The sequence below is a fragment of the Ictalurus punctatus genome, chromosome 10, assembly GCF_001660625.3.
Source record: "Ictalurus punctatus breed USDA103 chromosome 10, Coco_2.0, whole genome shotgun sequence".
Taxonomy (NCBI): domain Eukaryota; kingdom Metazoa; phylum Chordata; class Actinopteri; order Siluriformes; family Ictaluridae; genus Ictalurus; species Ictalurus punctatus.
This window is the reverse complement of record NC_030425.2, coordinates 24,573,414-24,598,109: the sequence shown is the minus strand read 5'-3', so window position 1 is coordinate 24,598,109 and position 24,696 is coordinate 24,573,414. Positions and strand designations below refer to the sequence as shown.

Below are 24,696 nucleotides of genomic sequence, written 5' to 3'. Positions count from 1 at the left end.
TGTCCTGAAATGTTTTATTCTGCTTATACCACTGCACTTAGCACCCATGACAATTTACAATGTAGAATATGTTACTAGAGAAACAATATCTCTATAGAACAAGTGCGTTGATATAAACCTGTGATTTGAATTACAGCAACACTACAACCCAGGCTGCTGTTATAGAAAATTAAATCATCACCTTCTGACCAATCAGAATCAAGAATTCAACAGTGCTCAAGAATGAACAAAAGAGAAAGATGCTATAAAAACAAACAAACAAAAACCCCCAACATGATTGACATTGTATCTCAGAACACTGAAACGCTCATCCGAGGGTATCAGAGATGCAGATTATATTATACACATTTATTTAAATTATGATAATGGCTTAAATATTCTTATCCAACACTAACTGTAAAAGTTGTAATAAAGTCTTATTTACATACTGAGTAACAAAAAAAAGCTCCTCTGCAGCAGGGAGTTTCCCTTTTGATTTCTTTTTAATAGTCTTTATTTTTATTTTGTTTAAAATGATCCGGTCTACTAAACCAAGTATTTATTATTGACAATTTCAGATAGATATCGACGGCTGTTTCTCATCTACAGAATATCTCTCTGAAAAGAAATTCAATCAATAATTCTGATTTCAGTCTAAATTTATCTCCCACATTTGTAGTGCGCGTGTGATTTCAGATATAAAATTCAACACAAAACGAGAAAAGAACTGAAAGTGTTCACTTTAAACACAATTGAAATGTGCACATGATTAGCTATAGAACATGAATTCAAAACTACACCACCAACATTAAACGTATTAACATGAGACACAGGACATGAACAAGAAAGACTTAACAAAACTTCTCTTATAAAGTACAAACTAATTCCAGTTCCTCATACTTTCATGCTATCCCTGTGACATGACACAATGAATTTACAAATGAAAGCAACCTACAAAATGCATAAATGTTTAATCAACTGCCCCGACAACCACCCTTAAATTTCCATTATAAAACACTTTTGAGTAAAGAGTATTCGTCTGCTTTTTAAATTCTGGTTATCACTCATACACTACAAATGTGGCAGGTAAAAATTAGGCTGAAGAATGCTGGATATATACTATTGTGCTCTGATGATTGTATGTAGCCAAATGAACAATAACAAATGAACTAATTTGACCTGCAACCAACAATTCTACTTGTGTGGTGGTCTGGGGAAACAATCAGATGATGCTGATGGCTCTATGTTCTGGCAAACTGCCAAATAACACAAACAACAACAAAATCAAGCTTGTCCATAATTGACCATACATACTTTGAGAAACCATCAATATATTTTACTGAAATGATGTGGAAATGCTTTTAATCTTGTCTAGGCTTTCTTCCTACAAAGGTCATGTTGGGTAAGGAGCCAGTTTAACAAACGCGATGGTAAACACAGTCTGTCCCCATCCACACATTTACAGATATTATTGAAAACATAGTTTTTAGCCTTCTGTTTAAAAACAAACAAACAAACAAACAAAAAAAAACACAGGAACAGCGTTTTCAAAAATATCTTCATTCATACAAAACCGTAAAATCGTTCACTTGAGCACGACAGCACAGTGACGCCATGTCGTAAACAGTTATGTCAAACACCTCAAGAATAACTTTAAAATCTGCGTATTGAGCGATATAGAAAGTTAAGTGTGGAAAAACACTAACGGTTCCAAAAACAAAACAAAACAAAAAAAAAATGACAAAGCCACAGAGTCATTTGAGTGGACTAACGATGAGGTGCACCTGCATAAGGATGCACTTGAATACACTCAGGTCTTCATTTGCATTCTCAAAATCAAAATCTCCATTTGTACAGATGGAGCAGTTGATTCAGGAGCAGTACAGCATGCAACAAAATCTGGCGCCTCTGCACGAGGGTGTAATAATAAAACAAAGCGGAATTCAATTACAAACACGCTATCAAAGAAGAAATTACAGACCACAGCGTAACAATGTGATCAACCCGATAAACAGAGCAGTGGCACATTCATGAGTAGCATGGGCAGGTTTGTGCCGTTTTTAACTATCTCCACCTTCCAAAATCTTTTCAAAGATATCTGTACGTGTGTGGACAGGGCATCAGTCTAGATAAAGATTTCAAAAACCTTGCTAGCCAAGTGTGATTTCCTCACACAGCGAATGTCACGCTCCAATCAAGTTGTTGGATAGCTACGTGCTGTAGGAAAATGGCTGCAGTCAGAATGAAACCCCAAAATGCCAGAATTTCACTATGTGGGGGTTTTCTCAGGCTGCCACACATTTATTACAAGAACAGCACCATTTATTGATATTACCATCATCTAATTGGAGGAAGCATTAACAGGTATATATGCCATCTACTGCTCCAGTGATTAAGTCTGTTTGCTTCCTTTGAAGAGATGTTTGAGTTTAGACCAAATGACATCCATCGTTCAAGGCTGAAATTCCACAATCGCTTTGTTGAGAATGAATGCACCAAATGCTCAAGGATAAAAAGCACCTCAATATAAACTGCGTTTTAATAGCACCACTGTCGAGAGTTTCACGTTCCCATCTCAGCACTAAAACACAGTCTGGTTGCATGGAAGTTCTTCTGGCCCAGCTTCAGGTTCATTTCAGAGCACTATTTCCATGTCAACGACATCTGCTGCCTGCATTTGAGCTCAACGGTGTAGATCTAGTAGGTTGCTTGAGTGAGTGAGAAGTAGTGGAGCATAGAGAGTGGTGCCATTCACAAATGACACTTCAGACAGTGTCTTGTATAAAAGTTTTCAACCCCATTGCATGCTTCTACATTTTGTATTGTTACGACCTGGAACTGAAATTGTTTTAATCGGGATTATAAGTCATGACTTATAGGCCACCAGAAGTCACATGACTAGATGAATGGAATGTATCACAAAATTTGTGGGTTTTTTTTTTTTGTGTGGACTCGATCCAATTTCAGTTCCAGGTAACACTACAAAATGTGGAAAAGTTCAATGGGCTTAAATACTTATGCAAGGAATTTCATTGGTTTCCTACCAGGCTGGATGGAAATATCTTGTCCACGACGCTTAGGATCTCTCCGCAAAGTCTTGAAATTCAATATCCAGTTAAAGCATTTGTTTCAAAACTAAAAGTCTAAAAAATTTCCCTTTCATAACAGAGATAGAAACGCTCTAGGAATAAACTAATTTAAAAATAAATACATTTAAAATAATAATAATAATAATAATAATAATAAAAAGGACTGGCATGTTAAAACAGTGGCATGTCACTAACATGTGTTCGGCAGAACACTGAGCAGCACATGGCGTTGTCTTGTGCACTAACCCCACTTCAAGACCATGGCAGTCTCCACACTCCAGTCAGGATTAATGTAAATGTAAACATGTGGTGTCCAGCAGGTGTGTGGCACTGTGGTTAAGGGCTGTGTGATTGCAGGGACCAGCGAGGGAGATGGAGATGTGGAAGACACTGGAGTTGGTTTTCTATGTCCTCCAGACTTGGTTCTTGGATGTGCTCTCTGAGGAGGAAGCGGGAGGTGGGAGAATATAAATGCATATTACAGGATGTTTTAAAGCAGAGCATGTTATAGAGTGCAATCACGTGTTGGATAGGGCTTTGGGGTTGTTTTTTCCTGCCAGACAAGCAATAGTAAAACAAGAATATCGAGAAGGCAAGCCAGTGCAGGGATGAACAGCATGTCAGTAAGGAATGTGCAACATACTTTAATTAGAAAGCCTGAAGCTTTGAATCACTGCATATTAAAAATGCGAACTGACTTGAAACTGCTCAAGCATAATGCGCAAGAAATTGATCAATTTTACCTTTTATTCTAAATACCAAAAAAATATCATTTAAAATCAACTAATACTACGACAGAACTCTTAACTAGGCAAAATTCAATAACAGGTCACTACCTACAGTTATAATATTACGCAAATTTGTCAAACAATCTGTCGTGGCATAAAAATTATGAAGTGGTTATGTTGATAATTTTTTTCTGCCCCCCCCCAAAAAACCAGACACGCTAACATAAGATCGCAGCGTGACCAACACAATCAATGGATCAAGTTCTCAGTTGATGGGAGAGGGTCTTACCTGCATATCAAACCCTGATTTGTTCAGTCCTGACTAGTCAATCTCAAATTAACAGCCAATATTCACCAGCTGTCTCATTAAAACGTCCGGATGCTCAGTTCATTTTACTTGCTCGCTGTCCGAAATCAACTTTAGAGTCGACTCTTAGTTTTCATGCCTGGAATCAGGGAACCGATTCTTTTTAGAATCGGATCCCAGCATCTTCGATGTGAACCGGAAGCAGGATGACAAATTTGTTCACTTGACACACAACATGTATAAAATGATCAATTTTGTCATTTAAGAAAATTAAACAACGTAATGTTTAATTTTTAGTTTAGCTAGTTAACTGATGCAAACAGATTCACTACTTGTGGTATGAAGTGAAGTGATATGACATAGACCAACACAGTTACTATTTTTATTGCCAAATTTGACTAATTTTGTCATTGCATCCCTACTTAGGAATAATATCCACTTCATACAAACAAAAGTTACATCCGCAGTCTTATCCTTCATTATAAGAACGGTCATTAATCTTAAAATTCTGTATTTGTATCTGTATTGTGTAATTTTCAGAGTGTCTCTGATATTACTTTCTTGTTGAGGATCATTTTTCAGACTACTGGGTCCCAACAATGTGCTATTAAATCTAGATTTAAATTCATGCTGCACATCAAATTGTTTGAGCGTTCTGTCTATAGAATTAACAATCAGGCAAATGATTCAAGAACCAAAGCAGCACCATGCATGCCAGCAGCCTCAAGCAAAGCCTTTTGTGAGTATTAACTGCAATGCAAATAGCCTGGGGGAAAAGAAATGTATCGCAGCGTCTCAACAAAAGAAAACGTAACTGTCTAAACCATTCCGTGTCCAAGAAAGTGGACCAAAGATGAAAGCACAAGGAGCTTACCTGAACATCACCTGCACCGTGGTCTCATAGCTTGTCCTCTCCACATCCGATACACTCAGTGCATGACTTTTGTCCCATTTGTAAGTAAAGTTCTGGAACGTTAAACACGGATGTCGTTATGTACTTGAAACTGAAATGAAAATCCTAACAATTTCTTGATTGCTTTTCTCCCGTTTATAGCCTGGGGCAGCCACAGAGAGTGTTTCTCTTTGAACAGCCAAATAAGAAGACGACTTCCCCAAATATTACAACTGTTTTATCTTAAAATGAAAATCACTGACCACACCCTTGAATACACACCCGGAAAATGACATAATTTACATATTTATAATAATGACAACTAAACAGAAAGAAACTGTACATTTAACAACAGCAACAAAAAAAAATATCCTCCATAGACACCATAACTGCTCCACAGACATTTGCATGCTGTTTCTGTTACAGACAGCACACCAAAACAGGTGTGATGGGGCCATAGCAGACTTTAAAGCTGGTTTGGGTACTTTGGGGGGAAAAAAGCAAACCCTAAAACACTGTCCATCAGTATGAGATCAAATAAAATTAGTAACGGCCAAAACTGTCGTACCTCCAAAATGAGTGCCACAAACAGATTGACCCACATGACAGATGAGGTGAACCACCAGGATACAAAGTACACCTTTGACCACCTAAAGACAAGCAGAATTATGGTAATCATGCAGAAATATCGAGAGTATAACGTAGCTGAAACCAAAGATATAGCTGTTGCCTTACTCGGTGGTGTATCTTGTGTAAGCGTCCATAAAGACCTGCCAGTTATTCACCACCATCACGTCATACAGCAGAACTAGAGATGACTGAAAGATCCATAAGTGAACATTTGAGTATTACGAACAAAAAACAAGCTGTTAATGCCTAAACCATGCACTAAATATTGCTGAGGGGAAACACTTACAGCAAAGTCGTCAAAGTTGTTTGGCCAATACTCCAGCTGTTCGTAGGAGCCACACTCCATAGTGAAGTTGGATGTGCTATTCTCACTACTTGAGTTGGCCACACTACAAGGAAACATACACAAATAAAGTATAAAACATGAGAAACATTTCAGTCGAGTGTCCACAAACTTTTGACAGTTAGTGTATATGTACCAAGCTCTAACTACGTGAATTCTGAACTAATAGTGGCTGTTTATGGTATGTTCTTCAGTAAAGAAACACAAAACTATATGACAATTTAAACGTTATGATATTTGTTATTGATGTATATACAGTACCTTGAGAATGGAGGAGTAATAGCTCCTTGGAAAAGCCAGATACCAATGACAGCATACACATAGTACACCACCTAAATTCAGACAGCAGAGAACATGAAGACTGCATCCTAAACTCATCAATGTTCATGCTTTAAAAGCCTGAAAGCACTGTTTACACTCACCACCAGAATGCCAGCAAATGCCCGCAAGTTTTTCACAAGGTCCACAAGAGTGCTAGCCACCAGAGCCATCAACTACACACATGGAAAAAATAATAATAATAATATATTATATAAATACCATGGATTCAAGAACCTGCAACATTATCATAACTGTAAAAAAATAAATAATAAAATAAAAATACATTTTCAACATGGAGAACAAAATTCCACTGAAAGAGCTGCAAATTTGAGCTAATGTACTATGTAATTGCAATATACAGTCCTAACCACAGGATGGTGCCAGAACTCCATCTTACAGGCACGTACCAGGAGAAAAAGTCAACCTGCAACATTATTTGGCTTTGCAATCAATATCGCAATATTTGGAAAAACAACAAAAAATAGATTTTAGGTGTTATCCAGATACACAAAACTTCCCAGCTTAAGAAATTAATTTTCTGTAACAGCTGCTCCGTCAATACTGAAAGCTCTAATAGATCATCGTTTCTATAGTAACATCTCAATCACAGGGACTTGTATGTTGGATGCTCTACGTAATCAAAGGCTAATAATATGCGTATTAAAAAGCGTCATTTTGTCAAAGAAAAACGCATAATCGTTAATGCTGATGTTTCTGTCAGGGGAAACTTAAGTAGCATTTATGGAAGGAGTCTCCAGTGTCAGCAGTTTGTAAACAACAGCAAGTTTTCCACCCCAGGAAGGTCTTCAGGACAGTTTCCTTTTGTGTTTTTTAGTTAAAATGACAAGATGTATTGTTTATCTCATTAACTTCGAGAGAGAGAGAGAGAGAGAGAGAGAGAGAGAGAGAGAGAGAGAGAGGCGCTGGTGATGGAACGATAACAGGAACTAACTTGTTTTGTGATGTCCCACAACATTAATGGAAACAAATGGATGTTATTTACAACATATGGCGCTTTAATCATCTGTAAATAGTAAAAAATCAACAGTAAATATTTTAGAACAACAATGCTCAATCCAGGCTTGCGATGTGACTGTTGCATGTGCATAAGGTGGATTGTAGAAGTTGGCACGATCATAATACAAGTCGTTCATTAGGACCGTGCTGCTGACCTTGATTTCTGGAATGATCCTGAGGAAACGGAAGACAATCAGCATGTTGACCAGTCGCACCATTTCCCACAAAGATATGTCCCTGGGCTGAGTCGGCATCCTGGGAACACCACACAGGCACGATGAACACAATAATAAGGGAAAAAAGGTGATTATTTTCGTTATGGTAGCATCATAATACAATGTGTCAGCAAATTCACACTTACGATTTTGGATCGGTAATCTTGAACATGACAAAAATAGTAACCTGGAGGACCTATTTAATAAAGAAACAATATATAGGTTTCATTTAGAAATGAATTATGCAGGTGTAACAGGTAAATGTTCATCAAGTTATAAGAGATAAAATATATATGCAAATGTATTTACCAGCAGAAAGATGGTGAAAAACCCATCAAAGATGTTATTTCTGTAAGAGAGGTAACCCCTCCAACCAAAGGCAATCAGCTTCAGTATCATCTCTATTAGGTAGTAGATGATAAAAGCCCAATTAATGACCTGTACAAACAAAATAAAAAAAATACATTATTTTGCAACATGAAGTACCAAAAGGCTAAAGGTCAAAATGTAGTACCAGTTGAGATTGTATTCTTGTATTATTCTGAAAAATACAAGATATACGGAATATAATGTTTTCAATCAGTCTTTCCAAGGCGGCATTTTGGCACATGCTACCTTATACCCGTCATGCATTTTTACACAAAACAAGCACTGCAAATACTAATGAGCATTTCCTGTCAGTCAACCAAATGAAACTGTGTTAGGGTGCATGACACATGGCTTTTCCTGTCACAGAAAAAAAAGTCTACAGCAAAGACAACAGCCTCCTCATCACCTCAGTTAAAGCAAAATGTTTTTTCATAGACCACATACTCATGGACACTACCGCTCAAAAGTTTACACACACATTCTTTATTTTTATTCCTCCCACATTTTAGAATAATAATAAAGTCATCAAAGCTCTGGAGTAACACAAATGGAACTATGGGAATTATGTTGGGATAAAAAATCCAAAATAAATCAAAATAATTTAGTATTTTAGCATATTCAAAGTGGATGCTATTTTTGCCTAGAATTTCCAGAAATGTATTCTTGGCATTTTCTCGACCGATTTCTTGAGGAATTTCCCTGAGATGCTTTTTAAACAGTATTAAAAGGAGTTCCCACCTATGCTGGACACTTATCGGCTGCTTTTCGGAATATTTCACTCCAAGTCATCCATTTAAAAAAAATTTAAAAAAAATAAACATTTCATAAATAAAATGTTAGTTTTCTAATGAAAGAAATTAATATGTCGGCATGATTATATTTTTGTCTACAACACCAATGATTTCGAGCATTTAATCATACACCTTCAGATCAAAAGCTTTTTAAGATCATGAGAAACATTGACCAGTGGTGTAGTTAATTAGCTGATACTAGACAGGACCTTGTTGTGGTTGGAGTGTGCATGTCATTTGAGCCCCCCCCCCAAATATCAGCCCAAAAGTCCATATGTGGAAGCACCCTTAGGGTGCCGTAAGCCATCGTCCCGAATAAAAGTTACCTCCATGTAGTAATCATTCCTTTCAAGTACAGTCTTCTCTGAATCCAGCACCAAGATGGTCTGAAAACACACAAGGTTATAGTTTTCTTAACAATGGTCAGGAACTATTATAAAATAAATATAAAAAGATTATAAAATTAAAATAGCACACAAAAATCGACCTTCCTCTCTTTTGCAATAAAAATACTACAAATGTTATCATTTCATGACTATATGAGCCGATATTCGTTTATAAATATGTATATAAATATAAATATATTAATTTCACCAGCTAGCATCTTCTACACTAAAAATAGTCCCTCAGGAAGACTGGACAAGGAATTTTATATTATAATGGATCATTTCTGGGTAGTTTACATTTATATATTCTATAAATTGACAAAACTGTAATGCATTTTTTTGTATTATAATGTTATCTTACACAACAATGGACACATGGATTTAGAAAATTGTTGGTTTTCTATGGTTCAAGATTTTCATCAGATCAGCTTTGTATGATGTGTGATTTTTACTGTCAGACCTCATTTATGTTCTTGTGCATCACTATACTGTAGCTGCTAAACATTAAAAAGATTTTATAGCCGCTTAAGTTAATAGTATAAAGTTATACACAGTTGGGTTGTTTTTTTTTAGATGATTAACAGTTCTAAGCATTGTATGTGATACCTTTTCTGAAGGGAAAACCTTAGGACAGTGTTCAATGTAAAACCTTCAAGCACACTTTCATGGAAGAACCCTTGTATGCTTTCCAAACATGTTGTTTCTTATAATAACCACAAGATGGGAACACAGACCACTAGAACATAATGGCATCGTTTATTTTTGGCATACGTCTTTCAAAACATAAAATCATATCCATTTCTCTTTCTTGTAACTGTGAAGGAAAAATAAATATTGGATTTGTAAAAAAAATAATAAAATAAAACGGCTACTCACACAGATGCAGATAACGTTGGCGAGGGCTACGACGTTTCCCACCACAGTGAGGTAGTAATGACTACACGCCTTTTGGATAAATTGTAGGAATGAGGAGCTGTACTCTGGTTTCGGTGGGTGCTAGTGTATGAAGAGAGAATATCATCATTTCTAAATATTTTCATAAGTAAATAAAGATCTACATGCGTGCAAATACAGTACGTTCCACCGTGGTACATAGATACATTTATACAAACAACGTAGAACGTTACCTCTTTGACGTGCTCCTTATCTAGTTCATCAAACAGCCTCTGAAATGCTTCACCATCAATAAAACCATCAGGGGATTCCTGAGCAACCTGAGGAATGAGAAGTTACTGAAGTAAAGCGTTTCCTATCCTAGAACCGCTTTTCTTATATGCAAGGCCTGGAAATGTTTTCTTGGGTTGATATTTGAACTCACCTTAATGACAGCTTGTTTGTAGCATGATGTCATCTGCACTCTTCTCATGACCTGCAGCACTGTGTCCACTCGAACCCTCTGTCTAAACACACACAAATACAGGACGCATGCACACGTCAATTATGTTAAGAATAAAACACTTGGGGACGTGCTGTTTTAGGAAAATAATCAGCAATTATGCGGTGTGATGTGTCTCGATGTATTTTATTCCTCTTAGACAACAGCGATATTCCAACAATTACTTTTTATTTATTTATTTTACTAAAAATATAAGTATAACGTGCCGTACTTTTGGAATCTGTTTATAGTTACGTTTAATGCTGTTGAACGTACACTATCGGTCAAAAGTTTAGACACTCATTCTTTATTTTATTATTTTTTCCTCATTTCAAAATAATAATAAAGTCATCAAAACTCTGGAGTTACATAAGTGGAATGATGAGAATTATGTTGTGATAAATAAAAAAAAATCCAAAATAAATAAATAAATAATTCAGTATTTTAGCAACATCAAAGTAGACGCCCTTTTTGCCTAGAATTTCCAGAAATGTATTCTTGGCATTTTCTCAACGATTTCTTGAGGATTTTCCCTGAGACGATTTTTAAACAGTATTAAAGGAGTTCCCACCTACGCTGGACTCTTATCGGCTGCTTTGCGGAATATTTCGCTCCGAGTCGTCCGTTTAAAAAAAAATTTTTTGTAAATAAAATGTTAGTTTTCTAATGAAAGTAATGAATATGTCGGCACGATTATATTTTTTGTCTACGACACCGATTTCAAACATTAAAATCATACAACTTCAGATCAAAAGGTTTTTAAGGTTTCTCATCCAACAATTAGATGTTTTTCTTTGTTAAATAACAGTTTAAAATCGATTTATTATTTGTCTAAGATTACATGGAGAGTCAGCTATATAAACCTGTGCATCAAATTACAGCTGGAACTATTACTAGAGCTGCTGTTATAGAAAATTAATCAACCACCACCTCCATCCAATCAGACTCGACAACTCTGTAGCTCAAACTAATCATGTGCGTAACCAGGGTGGTAGAGATGGTGCTGTAACTTACACATGCTCTTCAGAATGAGCGTCGTGGCTTTGACCCGGACAGCACAGCACCTTAAATGCAGCTCTGGTCCCCAGACGCCTCCTTAAAATAGAGGCCTGTACTGACATCTACAAAGAGGCAAAGTCAAAGGGGAGAAATTCATAATTAATGCAAGAACACTAACAGACACTGAAGACTAAATCAACACAAAACAGTCACTCACCAGCAAATAGCCTCGGAATTGGTTGTAGATAATAGCAGTGAGCAAATTCATCAAGATATAGGTTCCTGTGGGGGAGGGGGGGACGACGACTTAATAACCTCCAAATACGTGTTCATCAAACACATCTGAAGTTTTTAACATGAGTGACATTGCACGGGTTTTATGAAGCTTACCACATACGCTGAAAAGTATAAAAAATATAGTATATCCCCGATTCAGTGAGTATGCAGGAACCATCACTGTTGGCAGAAAGTCAGAAAAACAATTATGAAAGAGCCTTTACCATTACTGTGCATAATTTTGGTGTTAGTGCAATTTTATGTCACCTCAAAGTTGATTATTTTTCAATATCAGTACATCCTAAAGTGTTTTATTCCTCTGACACCACTGCAATGTGCCAATAATTATCTTTTTTTTTTTTTTTTTTCTCAAGATAGAACTCACTTTTTATTGATTTATATTAACATTTAATGTTGTGAAACGTCTATCCAACAAGTAAGTTTCTGTTACTGATTACAATACACAGATATAAACACTCATTCCCTCACTAGACTTCAAATGCACAAAGTTCTGAAGATGTTCTTATGGTGGAAAGGTTAATGAGGAAGTGCTGACACTGAAGACTTTACCAAGGACTTATAAGCATTTTTAAGCTGTGTATGTGGAGCATCTGCCATACAGTACAAGCCCTTTTGTACATGGTTACTATAGCAATAACAACATACTACAACAAGCACATTAATATAAACCTGTGATTTAAAAAAAACTACTGTAAAAACTACTGTCAGAGCTGCTGTTATAGAAAATTAATCAATACCTTGTGACCAATCAAATAAAAAAAAAAAAAATTCAATAATCATGTGGTATAAAACTAAAGTGGTTTATATTATTATTAGTAGTAGTAGTAGTAGCAAAAGTAGAAATGTTATGTTCTGAAACTAAATGAAACCAAATTTGAATGGTTTCCCCAGGCCACTACATATACAGTATGATTCATGTGAGATTAGTGTGAGTCATGACCCACAGTAAGAAACCCTGTACCGTCTGGGTTATTAGCAGTTGTCAGCAGCACAAGCAGAGAGGACAAGGCCCTAGGCAGGTTTTTGAAGTAACCTTCCCATTCCCCATTCTTCGAGGAGTCCTTTTAACACATTACACAAGAGAGTCCATACAGTTATGAGTAATATTCTTCATCGGTTATACCAACATCCATTATTTTGCCTTAGAAAGAAAATATGATACAAATAATAGGAGCTGTAATTATAATTTGTCATTTAGGCAATTTAATTGTATCTTTAGATCATACTAGACATCTTGAGGATGTCCAAGTCTCTGTGTCAGAAAAAGGAGTAAATAAGGTTTGTATTACATGTGGATACCTCAGATTTGGGGAAGATCAGCATACCAACCATGGTGAATAAACACAGGTGCAGGGCCAGAAGCAGGATCACACTGGGAAAGACAGAAAGATGGAGGGTTGCCTTTGCATCTGTCTTCATGTATCAAAAGCATTTGGTAATAGTTTAATTAAAGCCTTATAAGTACAGAATTCGTTTTACATGGGGAACTTGGGGTAATGTATTTATTATTGATACTGGAGCTTCTCTGTAATTTTAATCCCATCTTTTTTAGTCATTTTATTTAACAATTTAATGTCTAGAAAGATTCTGCATCATTTTACTTTCTATAAAATGATCTCAGGTAATATGCAGGTATGACTAACAAAAGGAAAAACCACCCAAAAAAAAAAAAAAAAAAATGTGTCTTAGATTTCATGAGCCAAGAGAACAGCTTCAAGTGTGCCTAGACGTAGGTCCGGGGTACACTACCCGTCAAAAGTTTGGAGACACTTGACTGAAATGTTTCTCCTGATCTTAAAAATCTTTTGATCTGAAGGTGTATGATTAAATGCTGTAGACAAAAATATAAATTGTGCCAACATATTCATTTCTTTCATTTGAAAACTAACATTTTATTTACAAAAAAATATTGTTTTAAACGGATAATATTCTGAAAAGCAGACAGTAAGAGTCCAGCGTTGGTGTGAACTCCTTTAAAACTGTTTAAAAATCATCTCAGGGAAATTCCTCAAGAATCCTCGGTTGAGAAAATGCCAAGAATACATTTCTGGAAATTCTAGGCAAAAATGCAGTCTACTTTGAAGATGCTAAAATACTAAATTATTTAGATTTATTTTGGATTTTTTATCACAACATAATTCCCATAGTTCCCACTTGTGTTATTCAAGACTTTTGATGACTTTACTATTATTATTATTATTTTAAAATGTGTGGAAAAATAATAAAAATAAAGAATGAGTTTGTCTGAAATTTTGACCAGTAGTGTATATACACTATACAGTGCACAAATGTACATGTTATGGTGATGTATGGATAACTAATTATCAAGCCCAACTGCGTCAGACGCAAGCCTAACAAGCGGATATTTTTAAATAAAAAAGAGCCTCTTAATGTCCTTACCTTGCTATTTCTGGAATTGTTCTTTTGATACATTTGAGCGTTTTCTTCATTAAGGAGGAATTTTGCAGGAGGAAAAATGGCCGAATCAATCTCCTGACTCGTATGGTCTGCATGTGGAGATAAGAAAGCAAACATTACCACCATCTACCAACACAATTCAAGGTAATGTCTGCTGACTCTGTGTGTCTACCTGTATGATGTGGATAAAATGCTGACTCTTGTGTGATGATATGGATAAAATATTACACTGGAGGCAAGATTTGAAATCTATTTTAAACTTAATATATGAAATATGTTGTGATATGATCTGATTTCCCATCTGATTAACTCACCGTACCACACAGCAGGGCAAAAGAGATAATGCAGTCGATGACTGATACAGCTATAACCAACACGTAGCCAATCAGCCATTTATTCATACGGAACTCGTCCCATCCAATCAGATAACTCTGTGGAGTAAAAATTCACGTAAACGTAACTAAAGTGACATGTACAGTATGTGTATGTATTCCATGTTCTTGCACTTTTTGCCATTTTATATGTAATGATTTTAGGTATAATAAAATACCTTGACTACCGCGTCCATGATGAAGATGCAGAGGCAGACCATCTCTACAGCCTCAGGGAGGCCACATGGTGGTTCCCAGGGCTCAGGCCTGAAGCGAGGGTCTGACGTGTAAGTGATCGATGAAGGTTTCTCCACAAAGGCCAGAGCCAGAATCACAGCAATGGTCAAACCAAGACCCCTTCATCACAAACACACACACATACATACAAAAGGGTTAATATACTGATCATATGTTAGTAACCGTACATGTAGCTAAACTCATGGGTCATTTAATTCTGGAAAACAACTATTTAAAAAAAAAAAAAAAAAAAAAAAAAAAAAAAAAAGTAATAAAAATTTGTATTTGCGGATCAAAGCAAGTCACCCGTCGTTATTAATAATAGAGGGCGTAGGCTTGGTAAAAATGCATGCTGTTAATCAATAAGTATAATGTTTTATGTTGTAGTGCTGCAGCAGTTTGCTGGACTTTCTGTAAGCAGCATTAACCAGTAAAAGTATAAAATGACTTAATTCCACAGTAAACAGGTCACTACTTTAGTTGGCTAGCTAGTTCACACAGGTTTTTCCTCTGTTCAGCCTTGTTGTTGAGAAGAAAAAAGTATTTCTTCAGTTATTTTGCACTGCTATCATTAATATATATACACAGTGGGTCGGGTCTCACAAGCAGGGTGTCCCCTACTCCCAAAATTGAGGAAATGAAAACTACACCACTGATATAGAGTAAACCAGTGGCCAGTAACACACCTCTTGATCCGAAATAATTTCAGAAGTTAGAATTGAGAAAAATACACTATAAATCCCTGCTTTTGCTTGCTTACCACTGACATATCCTGGAGTAGTACCATCTGTATAAGCTCAGAGATCCACTGTCGACCTTGTGATTGATGGAGCGATACTGTGCAGGAAAATGCACAATAAATATACAATGCATACAATAAATAAAGTCTGAAAACAGGACACTAAAGTGCAATAAACACTGTAATATAAACATATTTTGGAATATTTATATTACTTGAATGGCATCTTCAATAAATACAACCGCTTGCTGGATGTACAGGTCTTCATCACCTTATTAAAAAAAGGCAAGAACAGTATATGAGTGAATAAGAGAGAAATGGACCAGTATAGAAGTCATTCCACCAAGGAATGTGATGTGCTATTATAAGAAAATAATCACAAGTAAATAAATACACATACGACACAAACACATCACATGTAATGCTGCCCAAAGAAAAGTGCCGAGAAGTTGATTATTTTCCAATAACCTGAATGATTTATTCCTTTTACCATAACAATTTACCAACAATTTCACTTCACTTATTAGATAAACATTATAATTTTTTTATCCGTTTATAGTAACATTTATTGTTGTGTAACATCCACGACACAAGTTAGTACCTGTTATGCTTTACATTATAGCAGCTCTCGAGTTAGACAGCTTGTCATGTTAACAAGAAACCTTGAAAGAAAACTTTCACAAAGCACTGAAACTGGAGACTCCTTCCATAAATGTTAAACACGGGATTAGATTAAGGCTACTTAAGCCTACCGTGCAAATTAACAATCTAATTTTATTAGATCACACTTGAGCGGGTGCATTAATATTAACCTGTGATTTGTCTTACAGCCAGAACTACCCTCAGAATCGGTTGTTAAAAATATTAATAAACACCTTATACCCAATCAGATTTGAGAATTCAACAGTACTGTGGTATTAAGTAAAAATATATAATCACAATCCTTGAAGCCATTTTCACAATAGATTTTTTGTAATGCTAGTAAAAGAATAGTACCCAGTAGTAGAAAAAACAAAATATATTATTTTACAATAAAAAGGGCTACATTTCAACAAAAATAGATTTTAGTGCCCAGTCTGCTACTTGTTCCTGTGGTTAATGTTTTTGTAGAACATAGGCATAGCACAAATCTTTTGCCACGGATTAACTGTCAGCTAATAGCACTAAATTTAGATTACTTGCCATCCAAAGTTATTACCAAAATGAAACAAGTCACCGTAATTAGATTAACATAAATGCACAAATATATCAAACAAAATGGAACACGTAACCTTTCTAGTCCTTGTTTAATTTTTATTTTCGTTACAAAAATTATATTATTGTTAATGAAAGTTCAAACTAACACTCGTGCCAAGACATCCATGTGCCTCATGTACTCCTAACTGTCTGTGAAAATATAGACACTATCTGGCCCAAAGTATGAGGACTCCTGATGATGTGCTTGTTGAACAGCCCATTCCAGATTTATTCCCCCTTTGCTGTTATAATAACCTCCACTCTTCTAGGAAGCCTTTTCTTAGATTTTGGCACATGACTGTGGGGACTTCTGACCATTTAGCTACAAGAGCATTAGTGAGGTCAGGCACTGATGTTGGGTCTGGGGTGCAGTCGGAGTTCCAGCTCGTCCCAAATGCGTTCAGTGGGGTTGAGGTCAGGGCTCTGTGCAGGACACTCAATTTCTTCTACTCCAACCTTGGCTAACCATGTCTTCATGTCCACAGGGACACAGTCATGCTGGAACAGGTTTGGGCCTTGTAGTTTTACTGATGGGTGAGCTGCTAGAGTCCTAACTAGAACCAGAAAATACGACCATATCACCCCGATCTTATCCAGACTCTGGCTCCCAGTGAAATCACGCATTAACTATAAAATACTATTATTGACCTATCAAGCACTAAATGGTCTCGCACCACAGTATCTAAGCAAATTTTTGGTTTTCTATGATCTGCCATGCCTACTTGGATCAAAAGGTGCAGGCTATTTGTCGGTTACCTCAAATAGCGTAGGCTAAAGCAGGGAGAAGAGCTTTCTCTTATAAAGCCCCACAGTTATGGAACAGCCTTCCAATTAGTGTTCGGGACTCAGAAACAGTCTCAGTGTTTAAGTCTAGGCTTAAAACATATTTGTTTACTCAAGGCTACCATGAGTAGACTGTTACGCAAAGCACAGTCTTACTTAACAATCTCTCCCTCTCTCCTTCTGCCGAGCCACACATGATTTTATGGCGATACTAGAGATCCTGATCCTTTCTGCTCTCCGGACCTGCCTGATCCATTCGGATGTCCTGCCTCTGGATGGAGCTCTCGTCTACTCCAATTCCAGATGGACACACTCACTGTGGTTGCTGGGAATACAGTTGTTTCTATGGTTCCGGGTCTGCAATTACAACATGCAGTTTTGCACTCGGGTCTCCTTTGAACAGTGGACTAGTTCAACAAACAGACTTCATATAAAACCATAATGAACGTTCCTTTACTTTTACACTATCCATTGTTACCCAGATGAGGACGGGTTCGCTTCTGAGTCTGGTTCCTCTCAAGGTTTCTTCCTCTCAACATCTTAGGGAGTTTTTCCTTGCCACCGTCGCCACCGGCTTGCTCAATTGGGATAAATTCACACATTTAAAATCTGTATCCCGAGTTTATATGTTTCTGTAAAGCTGCTTTGAGACAATGTCCATTGTAAAAAGCGCTATACAAATAAAATTTAATTGAATTGAATTGAGCTACAGCATGCAAAGACAATTCTATACAACTGTGTGCTTCCAACTTTGTGTATGGATGTGATGGCCATGTGTCCACATAATTTTTGCCACATAGTATTTTAGAAAGAAAAAAAAATTGTACAAGTTTTCAATTTTCATAAGACTGTTCACATCATTTTACTGTACTACATTATCTGATCATGATGTATTCAAGAAGTCATTGCATGAGCAAATCTGATGATGAGTAAGGCACGTGTGTGTGCATGTACTGCAGAAATAATAATCATTTACAGTAAATCTCCCTTTAGAGGATACTGGCATTTCTTGTTCTAATTGTACCACCACCGTGTGATAGTCAAGTGTCTAGTTACGCATGTGTCCTTCTCACTCCTAGGTTTGACCACTGATATCTCTATCCCTTCTCCAGTGTTGCTCAAAGAGGTGTAAAGTTCCTGTGTAAGTGTGGGAAATTGTGACCTGCCCTGGAGCTACTCAGAAGCAGAATGTTATTACTTTGATATTTTTAGTCACGTGTGTTGTCTTGAATGCTCTGCTCGGGCGCGAACTAAATCCGAGTACATCATGTGCCTGTTCAGCTGTTTAACTACACGGTGATCAAATCAAAACATCTTTTAGTGAGTGTTTCGCAACAGATTTGGCAACATGTTGCATCTTGTTGCCAAACATGTTGCATCTTGTTGTCAAACATGTTGCATCTTGTATAGAAGTATTTGTTTTTCTGCAAGACATCCACCTTTCCAGATACAAGTTCCAGATATGACCAATCTGGAATTTATATATATAAAACTTATATTATATAGTTTTCGGGGTTTTAATATCAATTTGAGTGAAGTTTTGTTTTAGTTTAATTTTTTAAACAACTCCCTGCTGTTCTCACCTGGTTTCCCACTGAAGCTAAGCAGGGTTGAGCCTGGCCTGTAACTGGATGAAAACCTCCTGGGGAAAACTAAGGTTGCTGCTGGAAGTGGTATTAGCAAAGCCAGCAGGGGGTGCTCACCATGTGATCTGTGTGGGGTCTAATACCCCAGCATAGTGACTGTATACTGTAAAAACAGCAACAACGTTAAACCGAGGTCCTGACTCTCTGTGGTCATTAAAAATCCCAGGACACTTCTCATAAAGAGTAGGGGTACAGTATAACCCCGGTGTCCTGGCGAAATTCTATCACGGCCCATATAATCCCCATCTCTGAACTGGATACATCACTCTCCTCTCCACTAATAGCTGGTGTGTGGTGGGCGCTCTGGTGCACTATGGCTGCCGTCACATCATCCAGGTGAATGCTACAGACTAGTGTTGGTTGAAGAGATCTTTGAGTGCCTAGAAGAGCGCTCTGTAACTGTAAATATTTCTTGCCTTGTTTTTATATACGTTAGTTTCAGTTTTAGTAATGTTAGTCCTGGGGCAGGTTAAAAGTGAGGAACTATTTTGTGTCTAACATTTAGGCATACAAGGCTGCACAACGTATGCTGTATAACGATCAATCAAAATGTGTTCAATACATGTCTGGCATACTACCAGGATTAAATACAATAAATCTGGTAGTATGCTACCCAAGCACTGCCAATCGGTGTCAAGGTTCGTTAACTTTTGGAGGCGTTTCCGGGTTTTATCCATTTTATTTCGTGACGCTGATTATCAAAGTCTCCGAATGCTGTATGTATGTTTACCATGTGTGCAACATTTGCCCTTCCTAATCTTTGCACTTGGAATTCCTGAGAAAACTCTCAACGATCGTTATGTTGGATAATAGTGGGTTTTTCCTTTGATTTTGCTACATTGTACTGTGGTAGTTTTTGGAATAAGCGGTAAATTACTAACTTGTTGCCAGACACCGTTTCCACTGATAAAGCCAACAAGAATTCAAGTTACATGTCAGCACATTGCCAAGAAGCTCCACCAACTTCTTTCTGAGGACGGAAACCCTGGCATCTAAAACCAGTGAATTCTGACCTCTTTGTAAACTTGGCCCAAATAATAACCAACTTAAGCATTGAAAAACAAAAACAGAACAGGGTTCATTTCTGCTTTTTCTTATACTTAAAAACTAGGAAGAAGTTTCAATTTGCTCTTTATCTTATTATCAATTCAATTTTTTTTATTTGATAATATAATCGTGTGTATTTCTTGTGTGTCATACTTTTTATCTGTTTATACACACACAAAAAAATTGCTGGTTGTTACCTCAAAACCTTGAAACCCAACTTCCTACATCCTGAAGACTTTCCCCATGGTAAAAAAAAGTGAAAGTGAAACGTGCTGATCCTGACTCCTTCCATAAATTTTAGTAAATAAGCATCCAATTACAAATAGCTTCAACATATCAATGATACACTTTGTTAAAGAAAGCAGATTTTTTATATAAACCTGTGATTTGCCTTGCAGTCAGACTTACTGTTATAGAAAATAAAATCAACACCATCTGAACAGTCAGATTCAAGAATAGTAAACAATGCCGTTGTATATGAAAACAATTATATTCAACATGCATTCATACGTCTTCCATCATAATCTAATGCAACATCCGTTTGGTATTTCTACCAGCGAAGTTTTAATATAAATATTGGATTTACTCCGTATGCAAAAAAAACTTTCAACGTCACCATAAGAGAACGCAAGAAATACCACTGTGAGCATACATATACATACACACACACATAAAATCTTCTCCATCTCTATCTATACTAACATCATGCATCACAGCTTATATTTTATGTGCTACAACAGGGGTTCTAAAGCCCCTACGTTGTTTCAAGTCTTCTCTGCCCCTAACAGTTCATGAACTACTGACCAAGCCATCCATAATGGATCAGATCTTGACTTGAAGAGAATGAATTACCTGCAGAGTGAGTGCATCTCTCCGTGTCAGAGCCAAAAGCTTCCTCTGCGTCATGGGACATTGTGAGGATTCTCAGAACGCTGTAGAAAAGTCTCAGAGCCACTGATACGAGAATCATATTGCCTGGAGCAATTTCACCGGCTAATTTGTTTTTATTATGCACAACACACACTGCACCTTTCCATTTTGTGTTCTGAACTTCAATCGGCTCTGCCCTGTAACTAATAAGGGGCCGTCGTCAAAAGTGCGCTCCGTTAAATGTAACTTCAATTCATTTTTTTTTCCAATTCTTCAATTCATTTATTGCATTCATTAAATGCAATAAAGCAATGTCTTTCATGCATGGATTGACTTGGTTGCCGTACTCACTCCGATGTCAATATAGAAAAAAATCCTTACTGCTATGGTTTAATAAGGCACACTTTGAAGATGGTCCCTCAACGGATTACGGACACCTGAGAGACTTAAGCATAAAATCTCTTCTGGTTTTGAGATGCAAAGTGATTTTTTTTTTTTATGCAAATACTAAAGGCATAATTTCAAGAAACGTTCTCAAATATATCTAGAGAATGGTTTACATTTTTTTAATTCAAGTTACAGAAATTGGCTGCTAAAATCTGATGAAGAACTGAGAAGCCAGATTGTGAAAAATGAAGATTAATATCAAGTAAAAGAGAAATGTTGAATACAGGCAGGGAACAAATGGTGCATCTTAAATCCTTCTTAAAGCAAATTATGTCTGGGGAAAGAAAAAGAAAAAACTATGCTTGCCCAAGCTTGTTTTCTACTATATAAAGGACACATACACTCACACCACTGAGAATATAAGTGCACATCTCACTCAGCCACAACATGCACAGGCTGTAACGGTTCATTCAAAAGCTGTCACCAATGCAAAAAGCATGTGCATAAGGACTGCCAATACTTTACACACTGCTGGCAACAGCATACTGTGGTTTCGACACATACCCTGAACTGCATAACTCACCATTTGTCTCCACTTCATACATACTGAAAGAGTTAGTGCTGACAAAACACACTAGAACATCTTACTAGACACTTCTTCTTACTAGTGGTTGTCCCAAAGGATGTTCAGGAACTAAACACAAAGCAATGAAGAACACATTTCTACATGGCTTTAGTTCAACAAACCATACTGTATACATGGCAGACTACTGGGAAGTGAACGCATTGCTAATGCTTAACATGAATAAATATGACATCAGTACAGTACCAGTATGTTTTACCACTGTACCACAGTGCTGCTGATTTCTCAATTCTGATTGGTCAGGAGGAGGGTGATTAATTTCCTATAATCACAGTTCTGACAGTCATTATTATAGTATTTCCATTTACTGATAGAGAAGCCCTGACTGTGGATAAAAACACAGTCACGTTGGCAACCTTCTGACATCAAACAGCCTCAAGTCAGTAAAAAAGAAAGTAAAAAAGTAGTGTGGTGATAGCTCAATGGTTAAGACATTGGACTACTGATTAGATGGTTGTGAGCTCCTTGAGCAAGACCCCGAACCCTCAACTGCTCAGTTGTATGCCCCTAATCAGTCTGTACAATTTCATATAGTTTTTTGTGATCGGTGTGACTAAAAATGCTTGCTTTTGCTGAGTCTCTTTTCAAAATGTGCGATGCAACGTGTGAAGGTTATATTGTGCGTTTTTTTCTCTCTTTTAACGGAAAACTACTTGAATTTGCGAAATTGCAACTGCTCTTTCACGGTTATGTTTGTTGGTAAATGAGGCCTTTTAGCTGTACCCATGTTTGACGCACGTGAACCGAAGAGGGCTTCGGCTGAATGTGCGTTGTGACAACATCTTGGCCCAAATCTGCGAAAAATCTGTGCGAATTTTGAAATTCTGAATATTGCAGAGTTTGCTTGATTTTGTCTTCATTTCTGCGATCACGATTGAAATCCTGGAGGAACTGACTAACAAGCTGCTACTATCTAGCAAGACACGCCTCCAGGGCCAGGACATATACGTTCTCGAGAGCATTTGATTGGATGACCACAAGACTAGCACAGAATGAGTCATTTTTTAACCATTTTTCACATTTTTCAAGTCACAGTCAAAAAATGAGAATATCTATAAAATGTTTGTGTGTGTATATATATATATATATATATATATATATATATATATATATATATATATATATATATATATATATATAAAAACTTTAACTTCAGCCTCTAGTCAGTTGGATAAAAGTGACCTCAGGAAGGGAAAGTTAACCTTAGGAACAGGATATGACATGTTTGAAAATTGTGCAAGCGTGAAAAGAAACACTGTGTGTGTGTTTGTTTATAGCATAACTAAGCCTAAATTAGCCTTGAGTAGTGTGTTTAAATGTACACTTACGTTCTTCCACATGGACAGAATCCCTGCTATGTGAACAAGAGAGTCGACTCGTCCCCTTGGACTCAGACTGGGAGTCAGATTGAGAGTCAGACTGAGAGTCATGTCGCGAGCCGTAATCTACCGAGTCCTGCTTTCTGCTGTCTGCTATCAGCGGCTCCGTTTCCATCCGGTTCTGCTGGAAAAGTTTCGAATTAGGATTTCGAAATAAATAAATAAATAAATAAATAAATAAATAAATACCCTCTCCTTAAGTAACCTTAACAGAAGATATTCATGACTGTATGTGTATATCTATATAAACCGTGAACTACCGTGAATAAACTGTCCGAGATTTCCCCAGGACAGTCCTCAGAAGTTTCCCACTTTGACTCGCTGACCCAGTGACTGCTTTCCGCTCATGACAACAAGAAGGCGGATATTTTTAAGCTTCCCCGCCCATATTTTCGGCTAGTGTGTCACTGTTTTTCTGCGTTTGTTAAAAACTTACTAATAACGTCTAAGTTTTCGCGAAACCTGGAAGGTTTTCAATAAACCTCGTCGTTCATCAACATCCTGTGAGGAAATATCACCCGCGCGAGCTTTTATACAACCAGCATACCGGCTCGTGAGTTATCGAAAGCAATCATCGCGAGAAAAAACGTGAACTGAACGCGAAGTGGTATAAAAGTGGTACAGCATTGTAAATATTGTAAATATGTATTTTAAAACGTGTTGTTGTTTTTAATCCCATAACACATTTTGTAAGGTAGCAGCAAATATATGCTGGGCCAAACGAGACAACATTAAATCATTTTTAAAAGTTCGTTTTAAAACATAGTTTTTGATAAATTAATCCTAATGATATTAATTTTAATTTCGTGCCAGTTTTATTTGATACCAGTCAAACATTGTGGGCAAACTCAGCTACGAAGAGGAATAGATGTGTGTGCAGCAGGCCTTAACCTACTAACCTAGTTCAGACTAATCAACATAGGTTTAGATATTTACTAGAAATTCCAATAAATAAAATAAGATCTGTGTGCTGTTATAGGTAAACTAATCACAAAGGTGTCTTTTTTTAATATTTTTATTAAAGAACAAAATATGCTTTATCATTTATCCTCTTGGTTACGTTTAATGTTGTGTTTAACGTAGCTGATATCACTTACGATACAGCAGCTATAAACAGTCTTAACACCAGCCCCTCTTTTTCCTTAATCTTTAAGTTAATAAGAAAAAAATGCAGCTTGTCATGTTTTCGAGAAACTGCAACA

General features: G+C 36.7%; 1 protein-coding gene across 2 annotated transcripts; it reads right to left on the bottom strand.

Moving 5' to 3' along the window:
• On the bottom strand, window positions 1-24,054 carry tpcn2 (two pore segment channel 2). 2 transcript variants are annotated; one of them, XM_017478537.3, is made up of 26 exons: window positions 23,755-24,054; window positions 23,444-23,615; window positions 15,719-15,774; window positions 15,525-15,601; window positions 14,707-14,884; window positions 14,471-14,587; window positions 14,139-14,245; window positions 13,038-13,110; window positions 12,700-12,799; window positions 11,832-11,897; window positions 11,659-11,723; window positions 11,457-11,563; window positions 10,386-10,467; window positions 10,195-10,281; window positions 9,944-10,063; window positions 9,008-9,067; window positions 7,831-7,959; window positions 7,668-7,717; window positions 7,462-7,561; window positions 6,391-6,462; window positions 6,230-6,300; window positions 5,912-6,014; window positions 5,731-5,813; window positions 5,564-5,645; window positions 4,978-5,069; window positions 1-3,507 (listed from the first exon to the last, which is right to left on the bottom strand). In XM_017478537.3, the coding sequence occupies exons 2-26, from the start codon at window positions 23,607-23,609 to the stop codon at window positions 3,405-3,407; spliced, it is 2,346 nt and encodes a 781-aa protein (XP_017334026.1). In that variant the 5' UTR covers window positions 23,610-23,615; window positions 23,755-24,054; the 3' UTR covers window positions 1-3,404. The 2 variants fall into 2 exon arrangements, with proteins under 2 accessions (XP_017334026.1, XP_017334028.1); XM_017478539.3 differs by having other exon boundaries at window positions 23,931-24,051.
• Window positions 24,055-24,696: the final 642 nt, after the last annotated feature.